The following is a 20,372-nucleotide window of genomic DNA, read 5'->3' on the forward strand; positions in this document are numbered from 1 at the left end:
TATGTGGTCTCAGCACATGTATCTTAATTTTTGCTATCTGAGAAGGTGAAATTAGGAAACAAATGTTGTAGTACACAAACGAAATGTACTATTAGGATATCCAGGTTAAACTTTATATAATGTTGAAAACACGGATCTCTTTAATAATATATTATCAAATATATTTTGTTGTTGTTGTTCAGTCGCACAGTCGAGTCCGACTCTTCGCGACTCCATGGACCACATAACGCCAGGCCCTCCTGTCTTCTGTTGTGCTCCAAAGTTTGCTTAATTTCATGTTCATTGCCTTGATAACACTGTCTGACCATCTCATCCTTTGCTGTCCCCTTCTTCTTTGACCTTCAATCTTTCCCAGCATCAGGGTCTTCTCCAGTGAGTGCTCCCTTCTCATTTGGTGGCCAAAGTATTTGAGCTTCAGCTTCAGTATCTGGCCTTCTAGGGAACAGTCAGGGTTGATTTCTTTTAGGATTGACTGCTTTGATCTCCTTGCAGTCCAAGGGACTCTCAAGAGTCTTCTCCAGCACCATAGTTCAAAAGCATCTATTCTTCAGCGCTCGGCCTTCCTTATAGTCCAACTCTCGCAGCCATACATTACTACTGGGAATACCATTGTTTTGACCATACGGACTTCTGTTGGCAGGGTGATGTGTCTACTTTTTATTATGCTGTCTAGGTTTGCCATCACTTTCCTCCCAAGGAGCAGGCCCTGAGCAAGAGGCTCTTTAGGTCCTCTTCACTTTCTGCCATTAGAGTGGTATCGTCTGCATATCTGAGGTTGTTGATCTTTTCCCCAGCAATCTTAATTCCCGCTTGTGATTCATCCAGGCCAGCATTTCGCATGATGTACTCTGCATATATATTAAATAAGCAAGGTGACAATATACATCCTTGTCGTACTCCTTTTCCTATGCTGAACCAATCAGTTGTTCCGTATCCGGTTCTAACTGTCGCTTCTTGGCCCTTATACAGGTTTCTCAAGAGACATGTGAGGTGGTCTGGTACTCCCATCTCTTTAAGGACCTGCCATAGTTTGTTGTGATCCACACAGTCAAAAGCTTTAGCATAGTCAATGAAGCAGAAGTAGATATTTTTCTGGTACTCTCTTGCTTTTTCCATAATCCAGCGAATGTTGGCAATTTGATCTCTAGTTCCTCTACCTCTTCGGAACCCAGCTTGTACTTCTGGTAGTTCTCTATCCACGTACTGTTGAAGCCTAGCTTGTAGGATCTTGAGCATGACCTTGCTAGCGTGTGATATGAGTGCAATTGTGTGATAGTTTGAACATTCTTTGGCATTGCCCTTCTTTGGGATTGGAATGTATACTGACCTTTTCCAATCCTGTGGCCACTGTTGCGTTTTCCAAATTTGCTGGCAAATTGAGTGCAGCACTTTAACAGCATCATCTTTTAAGACTTTGAATAGCTCAGCTGGAATACCATCACCTCCACTAGCTTTGTTGTTAGTAATGCTTTCTAAGGCCCATTTGACTTCGCATTCCAGGATGTCTGGTTCTAGGTCAGTGATTACACCATTGTGATTGTCAAGGACATTGAGGTCCTTCTTGTATAGTTCTTCTGTGTATTCTTGCCATCTTTTCCTAACCTCTTCTGCTTCTGTTAGATCCTTACCCTTTTTGTCCTTTATCATGGCCAGTCTTGCCATCTCATTTTCGATCACGTCAAGCTTACCTTGATTCATAGATCTTACATTCCAGGTTCCTATGCAGTATTGTTCTTTGCAGCATCGGACTTTCCTTTCACCATCAGACACATCCACAACTGAGCGTCCTTTCGGCTTTGTCCCAGCCGCTTCATTCTTTCTGGGGTTACTTGGACTTACCCTCTGCTCTTCCCCAGTGGCATGTTGGACACCTTCTGACCTGAGGGGCTCATCTTCCGGCGTCATATCGTTTAGCCTTTTGTTACTGTCCATGGGGTTTTCTTGGCAAAAATACTGGAGTGAGTTGCCATTTCCTTCTCCAGTGGATCACACTTCATCTGAGTTCTCTGCTGTGGCCTGTCCATTCTGGGTGGCCCTCCACGGCATAGCCCACAGCCTCATCGAACCATGCAAGCCCCCTCGCCCCGTCAAGGCAGTGATCCATGAGGGGGATCAAATATATTACAGCATGTTAATTGTTGCCCAGCTTATTCATACTGAAACCATAAAAATAACCTTGAAAATATGTTTAAAATAGTGCATTTAGAAATTATCTAATGCTTTAGATTGAATAAAACCTTGTCTTTAAAAGTTTTTGTCTCATGCCCAAAGAGTTTATTTTCATGGATCCTCTCAATTTCCCAGTTTTTTCACTGGGGAAAAACACTGTGTTCAAGCCCAGTAACACGCTGCATAATACATGCTTTTGGGCATGGACGTAAGAGTCCCCTTCCACTCATAAGGTATTCAGCCTCATATCTGCCTCCAGGATCCAAATGAGGATGATTTCTCAAGACCTCCAATTCTCCCCTCCCCTCCAGGTGCTGACCTTGTCCATACGGAAATGGCTGAGAAAACAGTCCATGGTCTAAGCCCTGCCTTTGACAGCATGGCCTACAGAATGCAGAACCGGACAGGCTCTACAAACTCACTGCTGGATGACAGCGATTACTTTCTGAACTCTGGGGATCTTACAGGGATTCCTGTTGTCGGGAGTGATAATGAGGATGAGCAGAACTTTGCCCCAAAGGATGGTCTCCCTTCTGCCATTCGCCCTGATGATAGCCGGGGAGACGGGCGGAGGGTTCGGGATCATGTCATGGACAACGAGAAAGACTTGCAGATGCAAAACATAATCCAGAAGGATCTCTCTTCACCTTTTGACAAAGGACCCCCTATATTTAAGCCCATTCGGAAAGATTTCAGCATAGCAAGAGACGACGGTAAGGAGGCTTTTTTGTCAAAGGAGAAAACCAGAGAAGGACCTTTTCAAGAGCGGGACAAGCGCTTGGAGAAAGTGCCAAAGGAGTTGGATTCAAGACTGAAAAGCAGTTTCCTCGATAAATCAGGTAAGCATTTGATAACTTGGAGTCGGGCATTAGAGCAAGATCGTGATCAGTTCCTGTTCATTTTACTACGGTTTGGGCAGTTCCTGTTGGATTGGACCGGATCTGTCTGTCTCTCACTCAGCTAGCTTTGTGAACCATTGAGGGCAGTGGACTCCTTTTTTCTCATAGTAAGAACTGCCCCTACCCTGACCTGGATTGCCCAGGCTGGCCCAAGTCCTGTCAGATCGCGGAAGTTAAGCAGGGCCCACCCTTGTTAGTACTTGGATGGAAGAGCACTGAAGAAGTCCAGGATTGCTGTGCAGATTCAGGCAATGGCAAACTACCTCTGTTAGTCTGTTGCCTTGAAAAATCCCATACAGGGCTACCATGTCGACTGTGACTTGACAGCAGTTTCCACCAAGGATGGCCTCTAGTTAATATATTGATTAACATTTATGTACTTTTTCAAAAATTGAAGAATAAAAGTCAGAGCCCACCAAGGTCTGCTGGATAATTTTAATTCCTTCTGATACGGTCTTCACGTAATATTCATAAAAGCCTCACTGGAGACTGCACACAAGTTCTGCAATATTTTGCCAAAATGTTGCTAACTGAATCTGTGTTTCCCCCCCCAGTTTCTAATCAAGTAGAAGAAACATTACGGACACAGTTAGCACCACAAACACCAGATACTAATTTCAGGGTATGTTGTTGCATTTTTTTTTCTGTGTTGCATGATGTATTTGCTTTGGAGCAGGAGTGTCATAAGAACATGATGGTGGTGATGACACCTTGGGCAGTGATTGGCTAAGCTGCTGCAGTGTTATAGGAGGTCAAGGCAAGCAGATGGGTCCTTTGCTGTCATTGGCTGAGGTGCTCTGTTCTTTAAGAGGGAAACCAAAGGAGAAGGGTCTAGGAAAGGCAGAAGAAGCAGTGACCTAGGAGAGGAGGTGGCAGATTGCGGGAGAAGGACAGGGGACTTTCAGAAAGAGAGAGTGATCCATAGCAATAAAGGGAAGAGTCTGAGGTTAGAAGGAAAACTGGAAGGAAAAATCAGATGTAGAACATCTGGACCTGCAGATGTGCTGCTGGCTGCTGTTCCCAATTTGACATAAAACATCCAGCCAGTGCGTTCAGCTGCACCACCTTCTAATTTATACACCTTGCCTTTTTATTCATATGAAATTTTAGCATCTCTCTGTCTGCAATGTCTTCTTTTGGAACATCGCCAGAGGATGATTTTATTATTGAACAGATGTAACTACTCAGAGTGGGAAACTAATGAAATAAGGGTTGTATTCTTTAAGTTTATTTTCTTAATTTTAAGATGCAGGCCCAAAGTATTGGGATTGGTTTGACAACAATAGTGGCAATGGAGCTGAATCATATTTGGGGAAGGAAGGAATGTGTGTTCCCAGATGTGCACACTAACAGTATTCACATTGTTCTTGCATGCCAGGAGTCTAACTACCCATTTGCTAACAAGGAATCCATTGGTCAAGATCTCGGGAATTCCTATGCACCAAATATCCGAATAAAGGAAGAGCCTTTGGACAACGACTATGACAAGGCGCTGGCGCCTCAGCAGGGGCTGCTGAACAAAATTAAGGATGAACCAGAAAATACTGAGGTAAGAAGAGCCTGTACGCCTGATATGGTGACTTCTGTGTTGTACTAAAGGCTTCCCTCCCTTCCTTGGGGTTGACTTTTAAAACTGAGCCTGAAGGGGAATAGGCTGCCTTAGACTCATTTTGCTATTATCATTATTGCATTCAGAGAGGCTTGGATCGCATGGAGGATTTCCACAGATGGGAGGAATTTCCATATAGTACTTAATGTTTTTCCAGATAGCTTTCTGTATAACTTGGATTCATGTACTGGGATGGGGTGAGAATATTGGGAGGAGCCATGGGCAAACATGGCTGATGTTCATATTCTGGAAGGGGACTGTTGTGGCAGGGGGTTCCTTAGGCCGGTTTGCTTCCTCCGTCAAAATGGAGAAAGATTCCATGAGTCAGATATGGGTTGGGTGTCGCTAGTCTTACTGGCTGGAATTGATGTTGGTTTCAGGAATATGGCCGGCAGCCAAAAACAACTCAGGAAGGGGAGCTGAAGATCAGCGCTGTGTTTTCGGTCAGCGGTAGCCCTCTCGGTAAGGACATGGAAACGCTGCAGGGGGGAGAAGGGTGTGGGATGGCAGCCAATAGATGTCTTGCATCACAAAGAGGCGGTGCTTTCCCTCACCCCTGTTCCGAGGACTGCAATAGCAGTGGGACTTTTCTTCCCTTCTCTCTTTTTTTGGGTAAGCTCCACAGCTGACGTCGAGTCTCCCACCTAATGCCCCTCCCTCTGGCACGAACAAACTGCTTCCTTCAGTCCCGAGTGCGGCAGTTCGGGTTTCCTGTTCAGGCTGTAAAAAGATCCTCCAGAAGGGGCAAACGGCATATCAAAGGAAAGGTTCGACTCAGCTCTTCTGTTCCACACTGTGCCTGACTGGATACACGGTTCCAGCCACCCGACCACCAGCTTCTACCAAGAAAACCTGTTCCAGCTGCTCAAAGTAAAGGCGCCCGTGGCAGTGATTTAAATTCTTGTATATCTTGCTATAAAGTTGGCCAGATCTGAAGAAGAAAAGGGTGAAGGGATTGATGGAAGGAATCTCCTAGCCTGAGGTGGCTAGGGTTACAAGGCCCAGGTGGCAGCCAGCAGGAGCCCGGGGGGTAGGGGGACACACGGTTGGGAAATATTGGTGATGGCTTGACATTGCTCCTGGAGAAAACCCAGGAGTGATATCATACCTCCAGCCCTACTACTTGCCCTCTTAACCGGAGGTGCTGGGGATTGAGCATGAGACCATCTGTGTGCAGTGTGTATACTCTGCTGCCTCTCCCTTCAGTAGCCCTGTTCACGTGTTAGAGTGGAAACACATACAACCTTCATGTACATTTGTAAGAAAGAGCCAACACACACTTATTTTATTTACTTTTATTTATACCCTACCTTTCTTGCTGAGACCCAAGGCAGGTTACACAGTTAAAAGTGAGACGGGATGAGACATCTAATAAATAATGGAACAGGACTAGGATTACAAGTTAGAAACAATGTAAAAAAGTATCAGACATAATATGTTAAACAAAGCAGAACATGGAATTACCAAAGAGGAAAATAATGTTGTGAGAGCTGGTTAGTATATACAATAGATGTGTAATACATATAATAAACAGTGGTGTAGACTCCTGATTCCCTTTATAAGAGTGCTTTCCTGACTCACTCTGTCATACTACAGCCATTATATATCCCTTTATTAAAATGCCCCCCTGAAGAATTCTGTTCTTTACATGGTTTGTGTTTTCTTTACAAATGAACCCAGGGACAAGTACCTGGATAAGTGTGTATTTAAATTTTTTTTAGTCCTTCAGGTTTGCATGTGTTGGATGTCATATGAGAATTACTCCAGCATAGGTATAAAGAAAAATCCAGTGTACACTATACACAGACTGTATATGTATTCACTGTAACTTATTTTGTTTTTATGGAGGGTGTAATTTCAAATCCAAGACAGTTGAAAAACTTCTCCTTTTTTAAAAAATTGTTCAGAGAGATTCTTAACCCAAAGGATGTGATCACTGCTCAGTTCGACAACACAAACTCCAGCAAGGATTTCTGCAGTCAGTCGTGTCTTTCCATTTATGAGCTGAAAAGGAAGCCCGTTGTCACCATCCACACGAACAGCATTTCCACCAAGTGCAGCATGTGCCAGAAGAATGCAGTGGTAACTGAGTTTGCAAGCCAGGCGGTTGGGCAGTGGGTGGGGTTTCTGTCGTGGCTGGGGACACTGAGCTCAGGCGACTCTGTACTCAGATCCCCACTGAGTCATTTCCTGAGCTGCCTTAAAGTCAGGTCACTCTGCCTCAAGAAGACATTTTAAGGCTTTTTGTACTATCCCCAAACACTGAAGGAGCAGATTTTCTTGTACCTGGTCCATTATAGTCTCCAGATCCAAAGGAGATTAGAAATGTGGGGATAGTGGGGAAAGGATGAGTAGTGTTTCTTTGGCTGTGATTACCCCAGCAAGCAATTTCACTCCAATTAAAAGAATGCCTCATGTCTCTTCAGCCTTATTAAGACAGCATTCAGAGGATGGAACACATAAACCTCAGTCCACAGCTCTGTTGAAAGTAGTGTTTGGGGGGCAGGGCATGGGGTGTGTGTGTGTGCTGGTAGCATGCGTGCCATGATGGGGAACTGAAAACAATGTCATGTTGCTCTAAGAATCACTGGGAACAATATGGTAAAATAATAGTTTCTGGTCTTTCCTAGATCAAAATGGCATCACTTCCAGGTTTTCCTCAGAAGTGACAGATGTCACACTGCATGCAATGCTGGTATTTTAAAACAATTTTTCTCCTGACACTTTTTAGAGTGGCGGCAAGCAACAAAGGTTGCCAGGGAACCTTAGTTGAGAGTCTGGGTTTGGCATTTGGTTTGGTCAGCATGCAAGGACATGCTGTGGAAGGCTCAAGAAGCAAATGGGGGTCTTCCCAGAATGGAGAACCACTGGTGTAAAGCAGAGAGACAGGTGGCATGAGGAGTCCTTTATGCACAAACTGTTTGCAGAACAGGGAAGTCTCAGACTCTGCTTGTATGACAAACTTTATAATCCCCCCCCCCCAATCCTGTTTTCAGATTCGGCATGAAGTGAACTACCAGAATGTCGTGCACAAGCTCTGCAGCGATGCCTGCTTCTCCAAGTTCCGCTCAGCAAACAACTTGACCATGAACTGTTGTGAAAACTGTGGGGGCTACTGTTACAGCACCTCAGGGCAGTGCCACATGCTTCAGATAGAGGGGCAGTCCAAGAAGTTTTGCAGCTCAACGTGTGTCACTGCATACAAACAGGTTGGGGATTCTCCCCCCCCCCCCTTCATTATATTTTTAAACACAAGCTCCCATGTTCAGCCATCTGTGGGGGGAAAGGGAGGAGAGCCCCACCGCTTCTCTTGACAAATGTGTGAGAAGTGGTATGGGCTGCCTGCATGTGGAGAAGATTTCTTGGGTGCCCTGAAAAGGGGTTGGCTTATAACTGTGGCAATTCTTCTCTGAATGTTTATTTTAAATGACTTTTATTTATTTAAAAGTCTACCCCACTTCACCCTACCTCAGCATCCGCTCCCAACAGGATCATAAGATCTGAAAATAAGAGCAGATAGGGTTGCCACGATAATACAGAAAGATATCAGGGAAAGGCATCAGCCAAAATGTAGTGGTTAGGGAGTCAGACTAAGATCTGGAGACCTGGCGCTGAATCCCCCCTCTACCATGGAGCTCAGTGGGTGACCTTGGTATAGTCCAGGAGGCCCCAACCTTTTTGAGCCTGTGGTTACATTTGGAATTCTGACACAGCGTGGTGGGTGTGCCCACAAAATGGCTGCTGCAGGAAGGGGGGGCCAGCACCAAAATGGCTTCCATAGGAAAGATCTTTGTGCAATGGTGGCAGCTGCTGCCAAAGCAGTGTTTTAAAATATCTGGTGTGGTTACACTCTCATCCTAAGCGTTCTCAAAGGGTAGTTGTGAGGATAAAATAGAGGTGAGGGGGTCGATGTGAGCTGCTTTGTGTGGAGGAAAGCAGGGTATAAATAAATGAATAAAAATGTGTTATGGTTTAGCCCCAAGGCCCAAAAACAAATGCAGCTGAGGGTGATTTGGGGCAGACAAAAGACTGCATAGGAGGCCCTTTGACTCAGCTGCTGTTTTGCCTCCTCCAGCTGTTTTTATCACAGTCGGGGATCTGGATGGTGCCATGTTGCAGATAAATCAGCTGTAGGGAGGGTTGTGATGGAAGCGCAGCAGGTGTGGGGTTTACACAGTCCTTTCCAACTTAAAGATGTGAATTTCCAAGAATTTTTTCAGTCAAGGAGGTCTCCTTTCCCATTTTGTTTCTTTTTCTTTTCCCTAATAGAAATTTTGGAGAAAGCTGAAAAATATGCAGTATTTTATTAACAACTGTAAACAGGAAAAAAAATTATTGGAGTTTCTTTAGGTGTTCTGTTAGGAAAAAAGGGAAAGGTCAGGGGTGATGGTGATGTAACCCCTGCCCTATTTGTCTCCCCCCGCCCCGGGCCTACACATATCTACTACTGCCTGGTGTTTGTCTGCTATTAGTCAAATGGTCTCTTTCCAGCAGTTCAAAAGACACTTGGGATTTTGGGCTTATTGACAGCAAAGAGTTAACTGGGAGTGTACTCTCTTCCTGATGCAAACAGTACCTTAGCTAGCTTTCAAGCATGCTGTTCTTATTTTATGAGTATATTTGTTTATGACCTCTCTCTTAAACTTGTCCAGATAGCTGGTTTGTGAAGTAAATGAACCTATTTCTGCTCCCAGCAAAAGACCCTGTCCTATTCCTCTTTCCTCAGAAGTCAGCAAAGATCACTCCCTGCGCCCTGTGTAAATCTCTGAGGTCTTCAGCCGAAATGATTGAAAGCACTAACAATGTTGGGAAAACGGAGCTGTTTTGTTCTGTGAACTGTCTGTCTGCACACAGAGTCAAAATGGTCACGTCTTCAGGTAAGGCACCACTTTGCCCTTCCTTCACGTAACACTCTTCTGAAAGCAGAATGTTTTTTAAAATGTCGTGTTTGTTGTGATTTCCTGTACGTGCCTGTGTGTCTGGATGTTCTTTTCTCCAACAGGTGTCCTGGTCCAGTGTAACAGCTGTAAGACCTCAGCCATCCCTCAGTATCACCTAGCTATGTCTGATGGAAGCATACGCAACTTTTGCAGTTACAGCTGCGTGGTGGCTTTCCAGGTAGGTCTTGATTTTTTTTTAACAACATCATTTATTTACTTACTTACTTACTTACTTACTGCATTTATACTCTGCCCTTCTTCCCACTGGGGACCCAAAGTAATTTACTTTGTTCTCCTCTCATCCATTTTGTCACGACAATGATCACCTAGTGAGGTAGGGTAAGCTGAGAGTGTGTGACTGGCCGAGGGTCACCCAGCAAGCTTCCATGGCTGAACTGAAATTCAGATCAGTTCCTAGTTAGACACTCTACATACACTTCAGATTACTGTACTCTGAGGCAAATAGCAAGGGCTAGGCCAGAGGTGTCAAATTCATTTGTTATGAAGGCTGGATGTCACATGAATGTCGGGCCGGGCCATACGTGCCATAAAATGTAATGCCAGGTACAGGAGGTATAAACTTTATAAAGGACACAGGCAAACCCAATTCACATTATTATATCTTACTCAAAATACAAACACGCTTAAAACGTTAACACTCTTCCAGTATTTCTTCAAAGTAGCTCACTGATGCCCGCTCTCCCACTTCTACCACCCATTACCCATTAGCACCAGGACAGTATACAAAGACATAATGTACAGTCTCTCTCATCTGGCAATAAAGGTAATGACTAGTTGTCCATTGGCTGGATAGGAGCCCTGAATGGGCCGGTTCCAGCCTGGGGGCCATATGTTTGACACCCCTGGGCTAGGCACAGCCATAGGGGGCCTATTTCAGAACTTCCCAAGGGCATTTGGCTGTCCACTATTGGGGGTGGAGTGCTGAACTCAGTGGACCTTTGATTCGATCCTGCATAGCTGTATGTTTCCACACATACCTCTTTTCTATCGCTTCTCTTTTGTTTATTGTCACATGTGAGTTTGTGAGACAGATCTCTGATAAACGCATTCCAAGCAGCTTTCACTGCTTAAGCACTGGCACTCCTTGGCCACAGGCCACTTCCCAGTATCCTGATGTGGTGCAAAGGTGGATGGTGGTGGTTGAGCAGGGACGGGCTTCTCCCCACAACCGCTGACACTTGCTTCCCTCTCTATCTCTACCAGAACTTGTTCAACAAGCCCACAGGAATGAATTCCTCGGTGGTGCCCTTGTCGCAGGGCCAGGTGATTGTTAGCATCCCCTCAGGACCAACAGTTTCGGCAGCGGGCAGCACTACCTCAACCGTCTCCCCCAGCTCCGTGAGCAGCTCAGCTGCGGCCGGGCTCCAGAGACTCGCCGCCCAGTCCCAGCAAGTTACCTTTGCTCGCACAGTTGTCAAACTCAAGTGTCAACACTGTAACCGCCTCTTTGCAACCAAGCCGGAACTGCTTGATTACAGGGTAATTAACATCTGTTGCGTGGATGTGCATGCGTTAGCCACACAAAGGAGGACACACAGAACCTGTAGCTATTACCAGAAGCCTATTTACAGGCAGGACCTCTAACACAAATGCTGTGACCTGCATAAATGACGCCAATAGAACACTTGCATGATTTGTTCTATGGGAATCTCTTTTGTTGTCAAGATTTTGTATAACTTATTCTGGTTTAGCTAGTCGGGGGGGGCAAGGACATAACAAGTCAGGAAAGGGGCAAGGACATAAAAAAAGGTGGATCAGCCCAGTGGTCCATCTAGGCCAGCATCCTGTCTCACACAGTGACCACTCAGTTCCTCTGGACAACCAACAATAGGGCATAGAGGCCGAGGCCTTCCCCTGGTGTTGCCTACTGACACGGATTCAGAGGTTGACTGCCTCTGAATGTGGAAGTTGCCTTTAGTCACCATGGCTAGTAGCTAGTGATAGACCTCTCCTCCATTCATCCTGTCTAATCCCCTTTTAAACCTCTGTGCCTGTGACCATTACTACATCCTCTGGCAGTGAAGGGCACGGAGGTCCCAGCCCTGCAGCCATTGGAGACCTTGCGTCAGTCACTTTTCTGCCTCCTGGGTTTTCTACAGATTCTGCCCATTACTTTCAAATGTCTTCATAGCCATACAGGCTAGAAAGGTACTCATTTTAAATTCTCAGGAAGTTGGAATCTATGCCTGCTACCATATTCTGTGCTCTCACAGAGTCACAGTATACACAATGCTTTGATTTATAGGCATATGGAAGGTGTGGGCATGACCCTGCTACTGTTAGTTTAATGGAAGTTGGGTGAATTAGCTGCCTTCCCAAAGAGGGGCATGGTTCCTAAATCAACCTAATGTTGGAGGAGTGTTTGACCAGACAATTCTCACTTAATTACAGGGCAAAATGTTCCAGTTCTGTGGGAAGACCTGCTGTGACGAATACAAGAAGATAAACAGCGTCATGTCGATGTGCGAATACTGTAAGATCGAGAAGATTATCAAAGAAACGGTGCGGTTTTCAGGCATTGACAAGTCATTCTGTAGTGAGGGTAAGGAGGGACAAGACCGGGTCATGTGTCAGGTGAACATTCATCCCAGTAATTTAGGGCTGGCAAGTTTTGGCGTGGGTGGTAAAATCTCTCGCTTTGGGGCCTAAGACAGTTTGTAAGAAGTTGGGTCTATGATCTTCAAGGGAAAACAGTCTGACCCAGATTCTTGTGTTGCTGATTCCTTCTCTCAAGCTTCTGCTTCAGTTGCTGTCAGAGACTGGTAGGAGATGTTTCTACAGTATCCTCGTTCTGGAGTGAAATTTTGCTGTCTCTTGGGGGGAAAATACCTCACTATTTCAAACCATGAGTGTTGCAAACATAATGAAGCTGTCCTTCCTACTTTCCTTTTGGGGAGGGGGGATTTCCTTCTTCATTCACAAGGATGGCCCAGCAGTAGAATGTGTGACTTTGTGGTCCTTCTGTGGCCATTTCTTTGACCTTGATGTATAGACAGCGTTGCAGCTGGGATTTGTGAATTCCCTGCTCCGTGAATGAATGAACAAAGCAACATCAGAACAACCTGTTCCTATATGTATCTGCAAGCAGATTTTCAAACTTTGTCTCCGCAACCAGAGTGACTAGAACCTTTTCGCTTAAAAAATAATAATACATGCCCACATCCCCCACGTGCCATACACTGTTGATGCTAGCCATCTAATTCCTGTACATCATCGCTGTTTTTTGAAAAATACTCTTAGGCTTTTGTGTCGCAGAGGAGTTTCATCCCTGCAGTTAATTTACTCTTAAAAGCTGGTGTGTGGGGATTATTCTTGGCTGGTTGCTTTGTTGCACCTGGCTGGATGACCTTGGGCAAGCCATAGTTCTGATAAGAGCTGTTCTTGAAAAAGAGCAGTTTCTGTCAGAGCTCTCTCAGCCCCACCTACCTCACAGGGTGTCTGTTGTGGGGAGGGGAAGGGAAAGGAGTTTGTAAGCCGCTCTGAGACACCTTTGGGTAGTGAAGGGCGGGGCATAAATCTAGTCTCCTCCTCCTCCTCTTCTCCTTCTTCTCCTTCTTGACGCTGTTTTTTGTTTGTTTTTAGGCTGCAAGCTGCTGTATAAGCACGACTTGGCCAAACGTTGGGGGAACCACTGTAAGATGTGCAGCTATTGTTTGCAGACAGCGCCCAAGCTGGTTCAGAATCACTTTGGGGGCAAAGTGGAGGAGTTCTGCTCAGAAGACTGCATGTCAAAGTTCACGGTTTTGTTCTATCAGGTTAGCCACTCTGGAGACAAAATGCTTTTGGGTGTGGGGGGCAGTGTCTGCAATTCTGGGAACATTGTTTTTAGGTGGGATTTCCTAGCAATTGCAGAATGTGTCGTTTCCCCCATAGACCATCATTAGGTGACCGGGCATCTTTCTCCAGCTCTGATGCTCACCTCCAGGTTGGTTAAATGTAGTATTCTTTAAAAGCAAGCAACCTGTATCTGTTGTACCCACACAGCTGCCTGCATGGGGGTGAGGTGTGGGAGAGCTTTGCTTTCTAAAAGGATTACAGTGACATTATTTCTGCCGATTGCGAAGTGCTCGCTAAATAGTTTAAAAAGAAAACCAGAGATTTGTCACCTTCTAAAAACAGTTTCCCGCCTGTTCTCTCTGTCCCCCTTTCCCTCTGTCTTCTTTGTAGATGTCCAAATGCGATGGCTGCAAAAGGCAGGGGAAGCTCAGTGAATCCCTGAAATGGCGAGGGGAAATCAAACACTTCTGCAACTTGCTCTGCATTCTTATGTTTTGCAATCAGCAGTGCGCATCAGACCCACCCCCACCTCCTCTGCCACCTCCGCCCCCACCCTCCCAGAATAACACAGGTATGAGACTTCTCCACGCAGCCCTTCCTTTGCTTGGGAGCAATTGCTGTGGGGCATATTTTGAACCAGTGAATGTGTCACACAGTGGTCTGTGTGTGTGTGTGTGTGTGTGTGTGTGTATGAGAGAGAGAGAGAGATGCTCCCATTGCTGCTTCTAGCTGTTTTCATTTTCCTGAAACTGGGCAACCAGGTTCCCTCATTTGTGAAGGCGCATGCAGCCAGCCTGGAGCATGGGTTCCCATGGGTGGCACAGGGTTATGTGAATGTTCAGTTCAAAGCCATCCCCTCATGTCTTGGAGTCGACTTGTGGCCCTTCTGCTGAAAAAATTGGCCACTTGTAAATGTTCAATAGGCGTGTCTGGAATCTGAAATGCACGAACCAAGAGGTCTTTAGTTCTCTGTTCCAGTCAACAGACAGTAGTTCTGAGTTTAAAGGTGGAAAACAAACATCAGGGATCGATTTTTAGAAATTTTGCCGAATAACATGCAATACCTCTTCCTCCTCCACAGTAATCTGAATTGAAAATGACAGTTCCAGTCCTACGTTGGTCATAGATTCTAGCAAAATAATATAGAAGACTGGTCAGTCATTAATACATATGTTAATATCCAAATGAGAGATTTTTTAGAGTGGGGGTGGGGGGAGTTGATAAAAATAGAAATTAGTATATTTTCCACAACGGGGAAATGCATGACTTCCTTCAGGCTAAAGAGAAAGGACAAATCTAACTGAGCTATGGCTGTTTGGATGCTTCAGCAAAGAGAAAGAGAGAGAGAAGTTGTCTGAATTCAGGATAAAAATCATCAAGAGTCTTGTTTCTCTCTTTTTAAAGTACTTATTTTGTTATAAATGTCCAATTAACAGTACAATTCTTCAAAGCCCCATTAGGTAACAGTATGATTGCTTGTTTAAAACATATGGAACTGCAGTCCCTTTCAGAATCACTCTGTTGATTTCAGTGCCTCTTAGACTGGAATAACTGGAGGATGTATAGCAGGTGGGGTTCAAACCCACAGTCTTCATTCATTTGGTGTTGGGGACACACTACCATAGCCTCCTGCAGCAACAGTATCCCCCTTTCAAGGTAGTTTGCAAGGGCTGGTGCACCTTGGAGCTGGCTCTCACAAATGAAAACCTGCATGTGTGAATCACAGGTTTAGTCCCAGAGATAACGCTTCCTTGATGCCTCGCGTCACTGAAATACCATGCCCTTCAGCAGTTGGTTCACACGTTTTCCCTTCTCTTGATTCTTGATTAATCAAGCAGATGTACACAATCACATTAACATCCACACAACTGCATCTCTTTCTGCTCCTCCTACCCAGCAAATCTTTCCATGATGCCAGCATCTTCAGCAGGCCCTCCTCCCTCTCTCAGGAAGGATTCCACCCCAGTTATTGCCAATGTGGTTTCCCTCGCCAGCGCACCGGCTGCCCAGCCCACTGCAAATTCCAATAACGTTTTGCAAGGTATTTATTTTATGTATGTATTTACTTCATTTATATCCTGCCTTTCTCCCCAGTGGGGTCCCAAAGCAGCTTTATTTCATTCTCCTCCAGTTTATCCTAACACTCCTGTGAGGTAGGTTATGCTGAGAGACAGTGACTGGACTAAGGCCGCTCAGCGGGCTTCCCTGGCAGAGCGGGGATTCAGGCCTGGCCCTCCCAGAGCCTAGTCTGACACTCTTAACCACCACACCATGCTGGAAGTGATTTGAATGCAGCTGAATCTGTTGGTCCCTGTCGTCTCTTTCCCCCCCCCTCCGTAGCTTCCTGGGATTCCAGTTAACTGACTTATACTGTTGAAAGCAAAATGTGGACACAGCCAAAGAGTGCTACTTATTGTAATCTGAAATTCATGAACCCACAGAGGACTAACCATTCAAGCTATTACAGAGAGATATATGGTGTTCTTCTCCACTCCCTTTTTTCACTTAACAGGTGCCGTTCCTACTGTAACAGCAAAGATCATTGGAGATGTAAGTTTACCCAGCAAATTTCAGGAACATTCATTTATTGCAATTTTTGGCCCAAAATTTCCTGTTGTGAAGCTTTAGGAAGTTTTTGGTGGCTATTGGTCCTATTGTTTAGCACTTAAAAAAAATGTAAACATATCCTGCCATAGAATGGGGAAAGGCCTCGGTTTATAAATAGGTTAACCAAAGAAGAAGAATAAACGAGGGTGAACACAGCAAAAGGAGCTATATAAATTAAAGACCCATACCAGCAGCATTGTCGAAAGCAAGCTAGACCACAGAGGTCAGGGCTGGGTGCGTGTATGTGTGCCAGTTGGATTGTTGGGCAATATTCAGTACTGCGGGGATATCAGAAAAGGAAAGGAAAAGACATGGAGACTTGGTTGACAGTGAAGGGAGATTATAGCTGGGTAGGAGGAAGTTAAATCAGGAGTCCAGTAGCACCTTAAAGACTAAGAAAATTTATTCAAACATAAGCTTTTGTGAGTCAGAGTTCACTTCATCAGATGCACGGGAGTGTAAATCCATCAGGGCCAATTTATATACACAACAGCACAAGGGAGGGTGGTGGTACAAAAAGAGGCTTGCGCAAGATCATCAGTTCGCTTAGAATGGAAGTGAGAGACTTCCAAATGTTACTAGATAGCCAAAGTATAAAATCTAGCAGAGGATGAAGCAAGCTAAGCAGATACAGCAGTGTGTTAAAGAACTGTGAGCTAGCTCACACTACCTCAGCTTAGAGGGAACACTGGTGGGCAGTGCAAGATTTTAACACCCTGTTAAGATCTAGCTGAGAGATAGTGTTAAGCTTCTTGATGACGTGAGACTGGCTAGTCTTGATCTGGTTTGTCTAGCTGACCCCTCCTTTTAGGCAAAGAGTTATTGACTGTACTTTTCTGACTTTGAACCAGGCAAGTACCCAGACAGATGCTCTGAAGCTGCCCCCTTCGCAGCCTCCCCGGCTTCTAAAGAACAAAGCTTTGCTGTGCAAGCCCATCACGCAGACGAAGGCCACTTCTTGCAAGCCCCATACACAGCACAAGGAGTGCCAGACAGGTTCGTCTTTCCCCTTTGCATTGGAGAGTCCACTTCCAGAGAAGTACATTTTCTGGAGTGGAAGAGATCAGGGCAAGTCCCTGCTTAGCAAAGCCTAATAGGACTTTCAGTCATGCCACACACATACACATACACACACACACACACACACACAACTTTACGAGGCCTTTCTTAATAATCCTAAAACCAAACCCTAGTAAGCTGGTTTCCGGGGGTCCTGAGCCTAGGGCTATGCCCGTGGGCACCTTTGGCATTCTGACATAGGCCAGTGGGTGCAAGCACGAAATAGTTGCCACAGGAGGTGAAGCCGACCACTCAATGGCTGCCGCAGGAGAGAGAGAGAGATGCAAACAGAGGACGCCTGAGTGTGGAATTTAAAAAGAACTCTGGGGGGAAATGACTGAGAGAGTGTGAAGCCAACACTGTGGGTGCAGGTGCCACTGGAACGACCTTATTTTAAGCTGCACAGCCAGTCGGCAGCCCTGCCTGGCATGACCGCACATGGCCCCATCCACTGTCTAAAAATACTTGATGGGCACCAGGAAAGGTGCCAGCAAGCACCACGGTGCTTACAGACCTCATGTTGGGAACCCCTGGCCCAGGGCCTGGGCTGTAGGTTGCCTTTGCTGGCCTATAATCAATCTCTCATTTAAGAATCTCTCACATGTGCATGAGCCCCAGTGGCCATGTGGAGACCTGTCAGTTGTGGAAAGGTATAGCGAGTCGGGAGTAGCGGTTGTGGTAGGCAGAGATAACAGCCCGCGGGGAAATATAGATAAGCCCTATTAACCTTCTCCCTTCCAAGGACCTCACTTCTTATTTGAATTTTCTTTATTATGTAACAGAGGAGGAGGAGGAAGTCCCACCTAAGGTCCTTATGGTGCCTGTTCCTGTACCAGTGTTTGTGCCAGTTCCTCTTCATCTGTTCACCCAGTACACACCATTTCCACTGGGACTGCCAATACCTGTAAGTGATGTTGAAACACAGTGGCTTTGAAGGTGGCCTGGCCAATTGAAGGTGGTCTCGTGGCTGACTCTAAGAGTCCCAAATGCGCCCCCCCCCCTTGCCGAGAGGAGTGTAGTATTTTAGGGTGGTTCTCAAGGTGAAGCACACAAATGAACATACTCAGGATCTTTTAACAGTTGAGGCCTAAATAGTCTGGGCCAAGAGATTGTGACTTGGCAGTCTTGCTTAAGAACAATAAGGAGTGCCTTGCTGGGTCAAACAAAGGCTGCCATAGTCTCTGTCACTTTTCAAGAATCCCAGCAACCAGCAGTTTGTTGGTGGCCCCCTAGACATTAGCTTTTGGCCCAACAATAGACCAGGGTTTGCCCAGCTGTTCTTTAAAGAGGATGGGGAAAGGTATGCCCCCTCTGGGACCATGGAGGAATCCTTAGGTGGCTGGTAAGTGAAAACGTCTTAAGTAAGTATCCTTCAGGATGGGCTTCACTTTAGGGGTGAGGCCAGGTCTCTAGGGATTTCTGTGGTAGGAAAGACCCCCCCCCCCCGGGACCTGCAGCCTTTCACCATTAAAGAACCTTCATCTTAGAGTAGTTGATAAGTAATGATTCTTCCGTGCAGAAGTTGCTAAGGCTGTACAACATCCTCATGAGGGACAATAGAGCCATGTCATCAGCATGCAAGAGAATAGATGCTTGCTGTTGATCGAGGGTGGAAAAAGCCCTGGGCCTGATAATCTTGCTGCTACATTGTTGAGATGTAAATTGAGAAGCGGTGGAGTTCTTATTGTGGTTTTATTTATCACTGTTTGGGCAGCTGGCCATATATAATAAATGTTTACCATCTACAACATCAAAATTCAGAGCAAGAGGATCGATACAGAGCCAGTGTAAAAGCACTTTTCACATAACTTACATTATACAGCTAACCACTACCGATAACTGCCATGTTGATCAACCATCCATAAAGTTTCTGCAGCCAAACACTGGTTGTTCCTAGTCCTTTAGTAGAAAGTGGCTCATATGAGGTTTCACACTAAATATACACAGTAAAACCCTGCACAATTGTTCCGATGCATTGGCATAAATCTGGCCATGGTTTGCCTTTGGATTCCTGGCAGCTGTTCCCCTCTCTAATGTCCCTTTCTGTAAAACATCTTTAAGAAGCCTTCATTCTCTTTGCCTGCTGTCCACATCACAGACCCTTGCCTGCCCCTCCAGAACATCTTAAATGTTTGATTTTCTTTTTAAAAGAACAATATTTGGTTTCATACTGAACCACAGTTGGCTCTTGAGCCACAGGTTGAAGCCGTCTGCCCTAAACTCCCTTCAGGTTAGGTGACTTCCTATTGAGGAAGGATTGGTGTTTTGTCCCTTACATGACAAGTGATTTACAAAGCTTGTGGGAAACCAGGGCAGTTAGGAAATTCCTTCTTTCGCTAGCTTTTCCTCGTAGAGAACTGGTGACAACAAACTATCACTCCTCGAGTGTGTGTTTTTTCCTTTCTTCAACACTTGCCTTGCTTGTTCGTCTACCTAACCTGTCTGCCATGAATCAAACCCCTTTTAGGTCCCTGTTCCCATGTTTGTCCCCCCCGGCCCTGAGAACGCTAGCAAGGCGGTAGAATCCATTCCAGAAACCAAGGAGAAGAACTCTGGCAACCCCTTCGAGGCAGATCTCCTCCACATGGCAGAAATGATTGCAGAAGACGAGAAGGATAAGGAGCACTCTCGAGGAGGTGCATGGCTTTTCTTATAAAGCATTTGAGGAGCTGGTGAAGGGGAGAGAGCCACCTGGGGAAGTTGGTTGTGTGTGTAGAAGTTTATTTCGTAGCCCAGGGGTCCCCTGTCAGCAGCTTTGGAATTGGGGAGACAGTAGGGTTGCCAAGTACTTACCGCAATCCGGTGGGGGACACATGTTCCCCGGCCGGAACGTTTCTCCCTGTAACACATCATGCCGTCACCAGGAAATAACGCTGGGCGACACTCTGGCAATGGGGCTGAAAACTCGATGGTACCATCGAGTTTCTGGCCCCATTGCCAGAGCGTCGCCCGGCGTCACTTCCTGGCGATGGCATGGTGCGGCGCGTCTGTTGTCCCCGCGGGAATGATCCTGCGAAGACGTCTTTGTCCCCTGCCGAATCACGGTAAGTACTTGGGGAGCCTGGGAGACGGTGAGGGGCACCACCATCAAGGTTCCCTCTAAGCTGTGGAGTCTTGTGAGCAAAAATTCTACTTTGTGAACTACCAGCATTAAAGTTGTGAGCGAGCGATTTGGCTGCCGCATCGATCCGTTTGCTCTGGAGCCATCCTTCCTCAGCTAAGACAAAAAAAATGTGTGAGCTGGAGACTAAAAAAACTGTGAGCTAGCTCACACTAACTCAGCTTAGAGGG

At 45.8% G+C, this 20,372-nt stretch overlaps 1 protein-coding gene across 1 annotated transcript in view; it reads left to right on the forward strand.

Moving 5' to 3' along the window:
- The window catches only part of ZMYM4 (zinc finger, MYM-type 4), a 50,327-nt gene that overhangs the window by 18,361 nt on the left and 11,594 nt on the right, over positions 1-20,372 (forward strand). Inside the window, exons 5-22 of the mRNA XM_015407803.1 lie at positions 2,481-3,008; positions 3,623-3,690; positions 4,447-4,617; positions 5,058-5,139; positions 5,295-5,547; positions 6,585-6,759; positions 7,674-7,886; positions 9,404-9,554; positions 9,680-9,795; positions 10,842-11,117; positions 12,030-12,180; positions 13,221-13,393; positions 13,806-13,986; positions 15,313-15,456; positions 15,928-15,965; positions 16,874-17,018; positions 17,864-17,985; positions 19,549-19,717. Of these exons, the coding sequence (XP_015263289.1) occupies positions 2,481-3,008; positions 3,623-3,690; positions 4,447-4,617; positions 5,058-5,139; positions 5,295-5,547; positions 6,585-6,759; positions 7,674-7,886; positions 9,404-9,554; positions 9,680-9,795; positions 10,842-11,117; positions 12,030-12,180; positions 13,221-13,393; positions 13,806-13,986; positions 15,313-15,456; positions 15,928-15,965; positions 16,874-17,018; positions 17,864-17,985; positions 19,549-19,717 (3,156 nt within the window). The remainder of the gene's footprint in view (positions 1-2,480; positions 3,009-3,622; positions 3,691-4,446; positions 4,618-5,057; positions 5,140-5,294; positions 5,548-6,584; positions 6,760-7,673; positions 7,887-9,403; positions 9,555-9,679; positions 9,796-10,841; positions 11,118-12,029; positions 12,181-13,220; positions 13,394-13,805; positions 13,987-15,312; positions 15,457-15,927; positions 15,966-16,873; positions 17,019-17,863; positions 17,986-19,548; positions 19,718-20,372) is intronic.

The sequence above is a fragment of the Gekko japonicus genome, unplaced genomic scaffold, assembly GCF_001447785.1.
Source record: "Gekko japonicus isolate JY-2015 unplaced genomic scaffold, Gekko_japonicus_V1.1 scaffold2944, whole genome shotgun sequence".
Lineage (NCBI taxonomy): Eukaryota > Metazoa > Chordata > Lepidosauria > Squamata > Gekkonidae > Gekko > Gekko japonicus.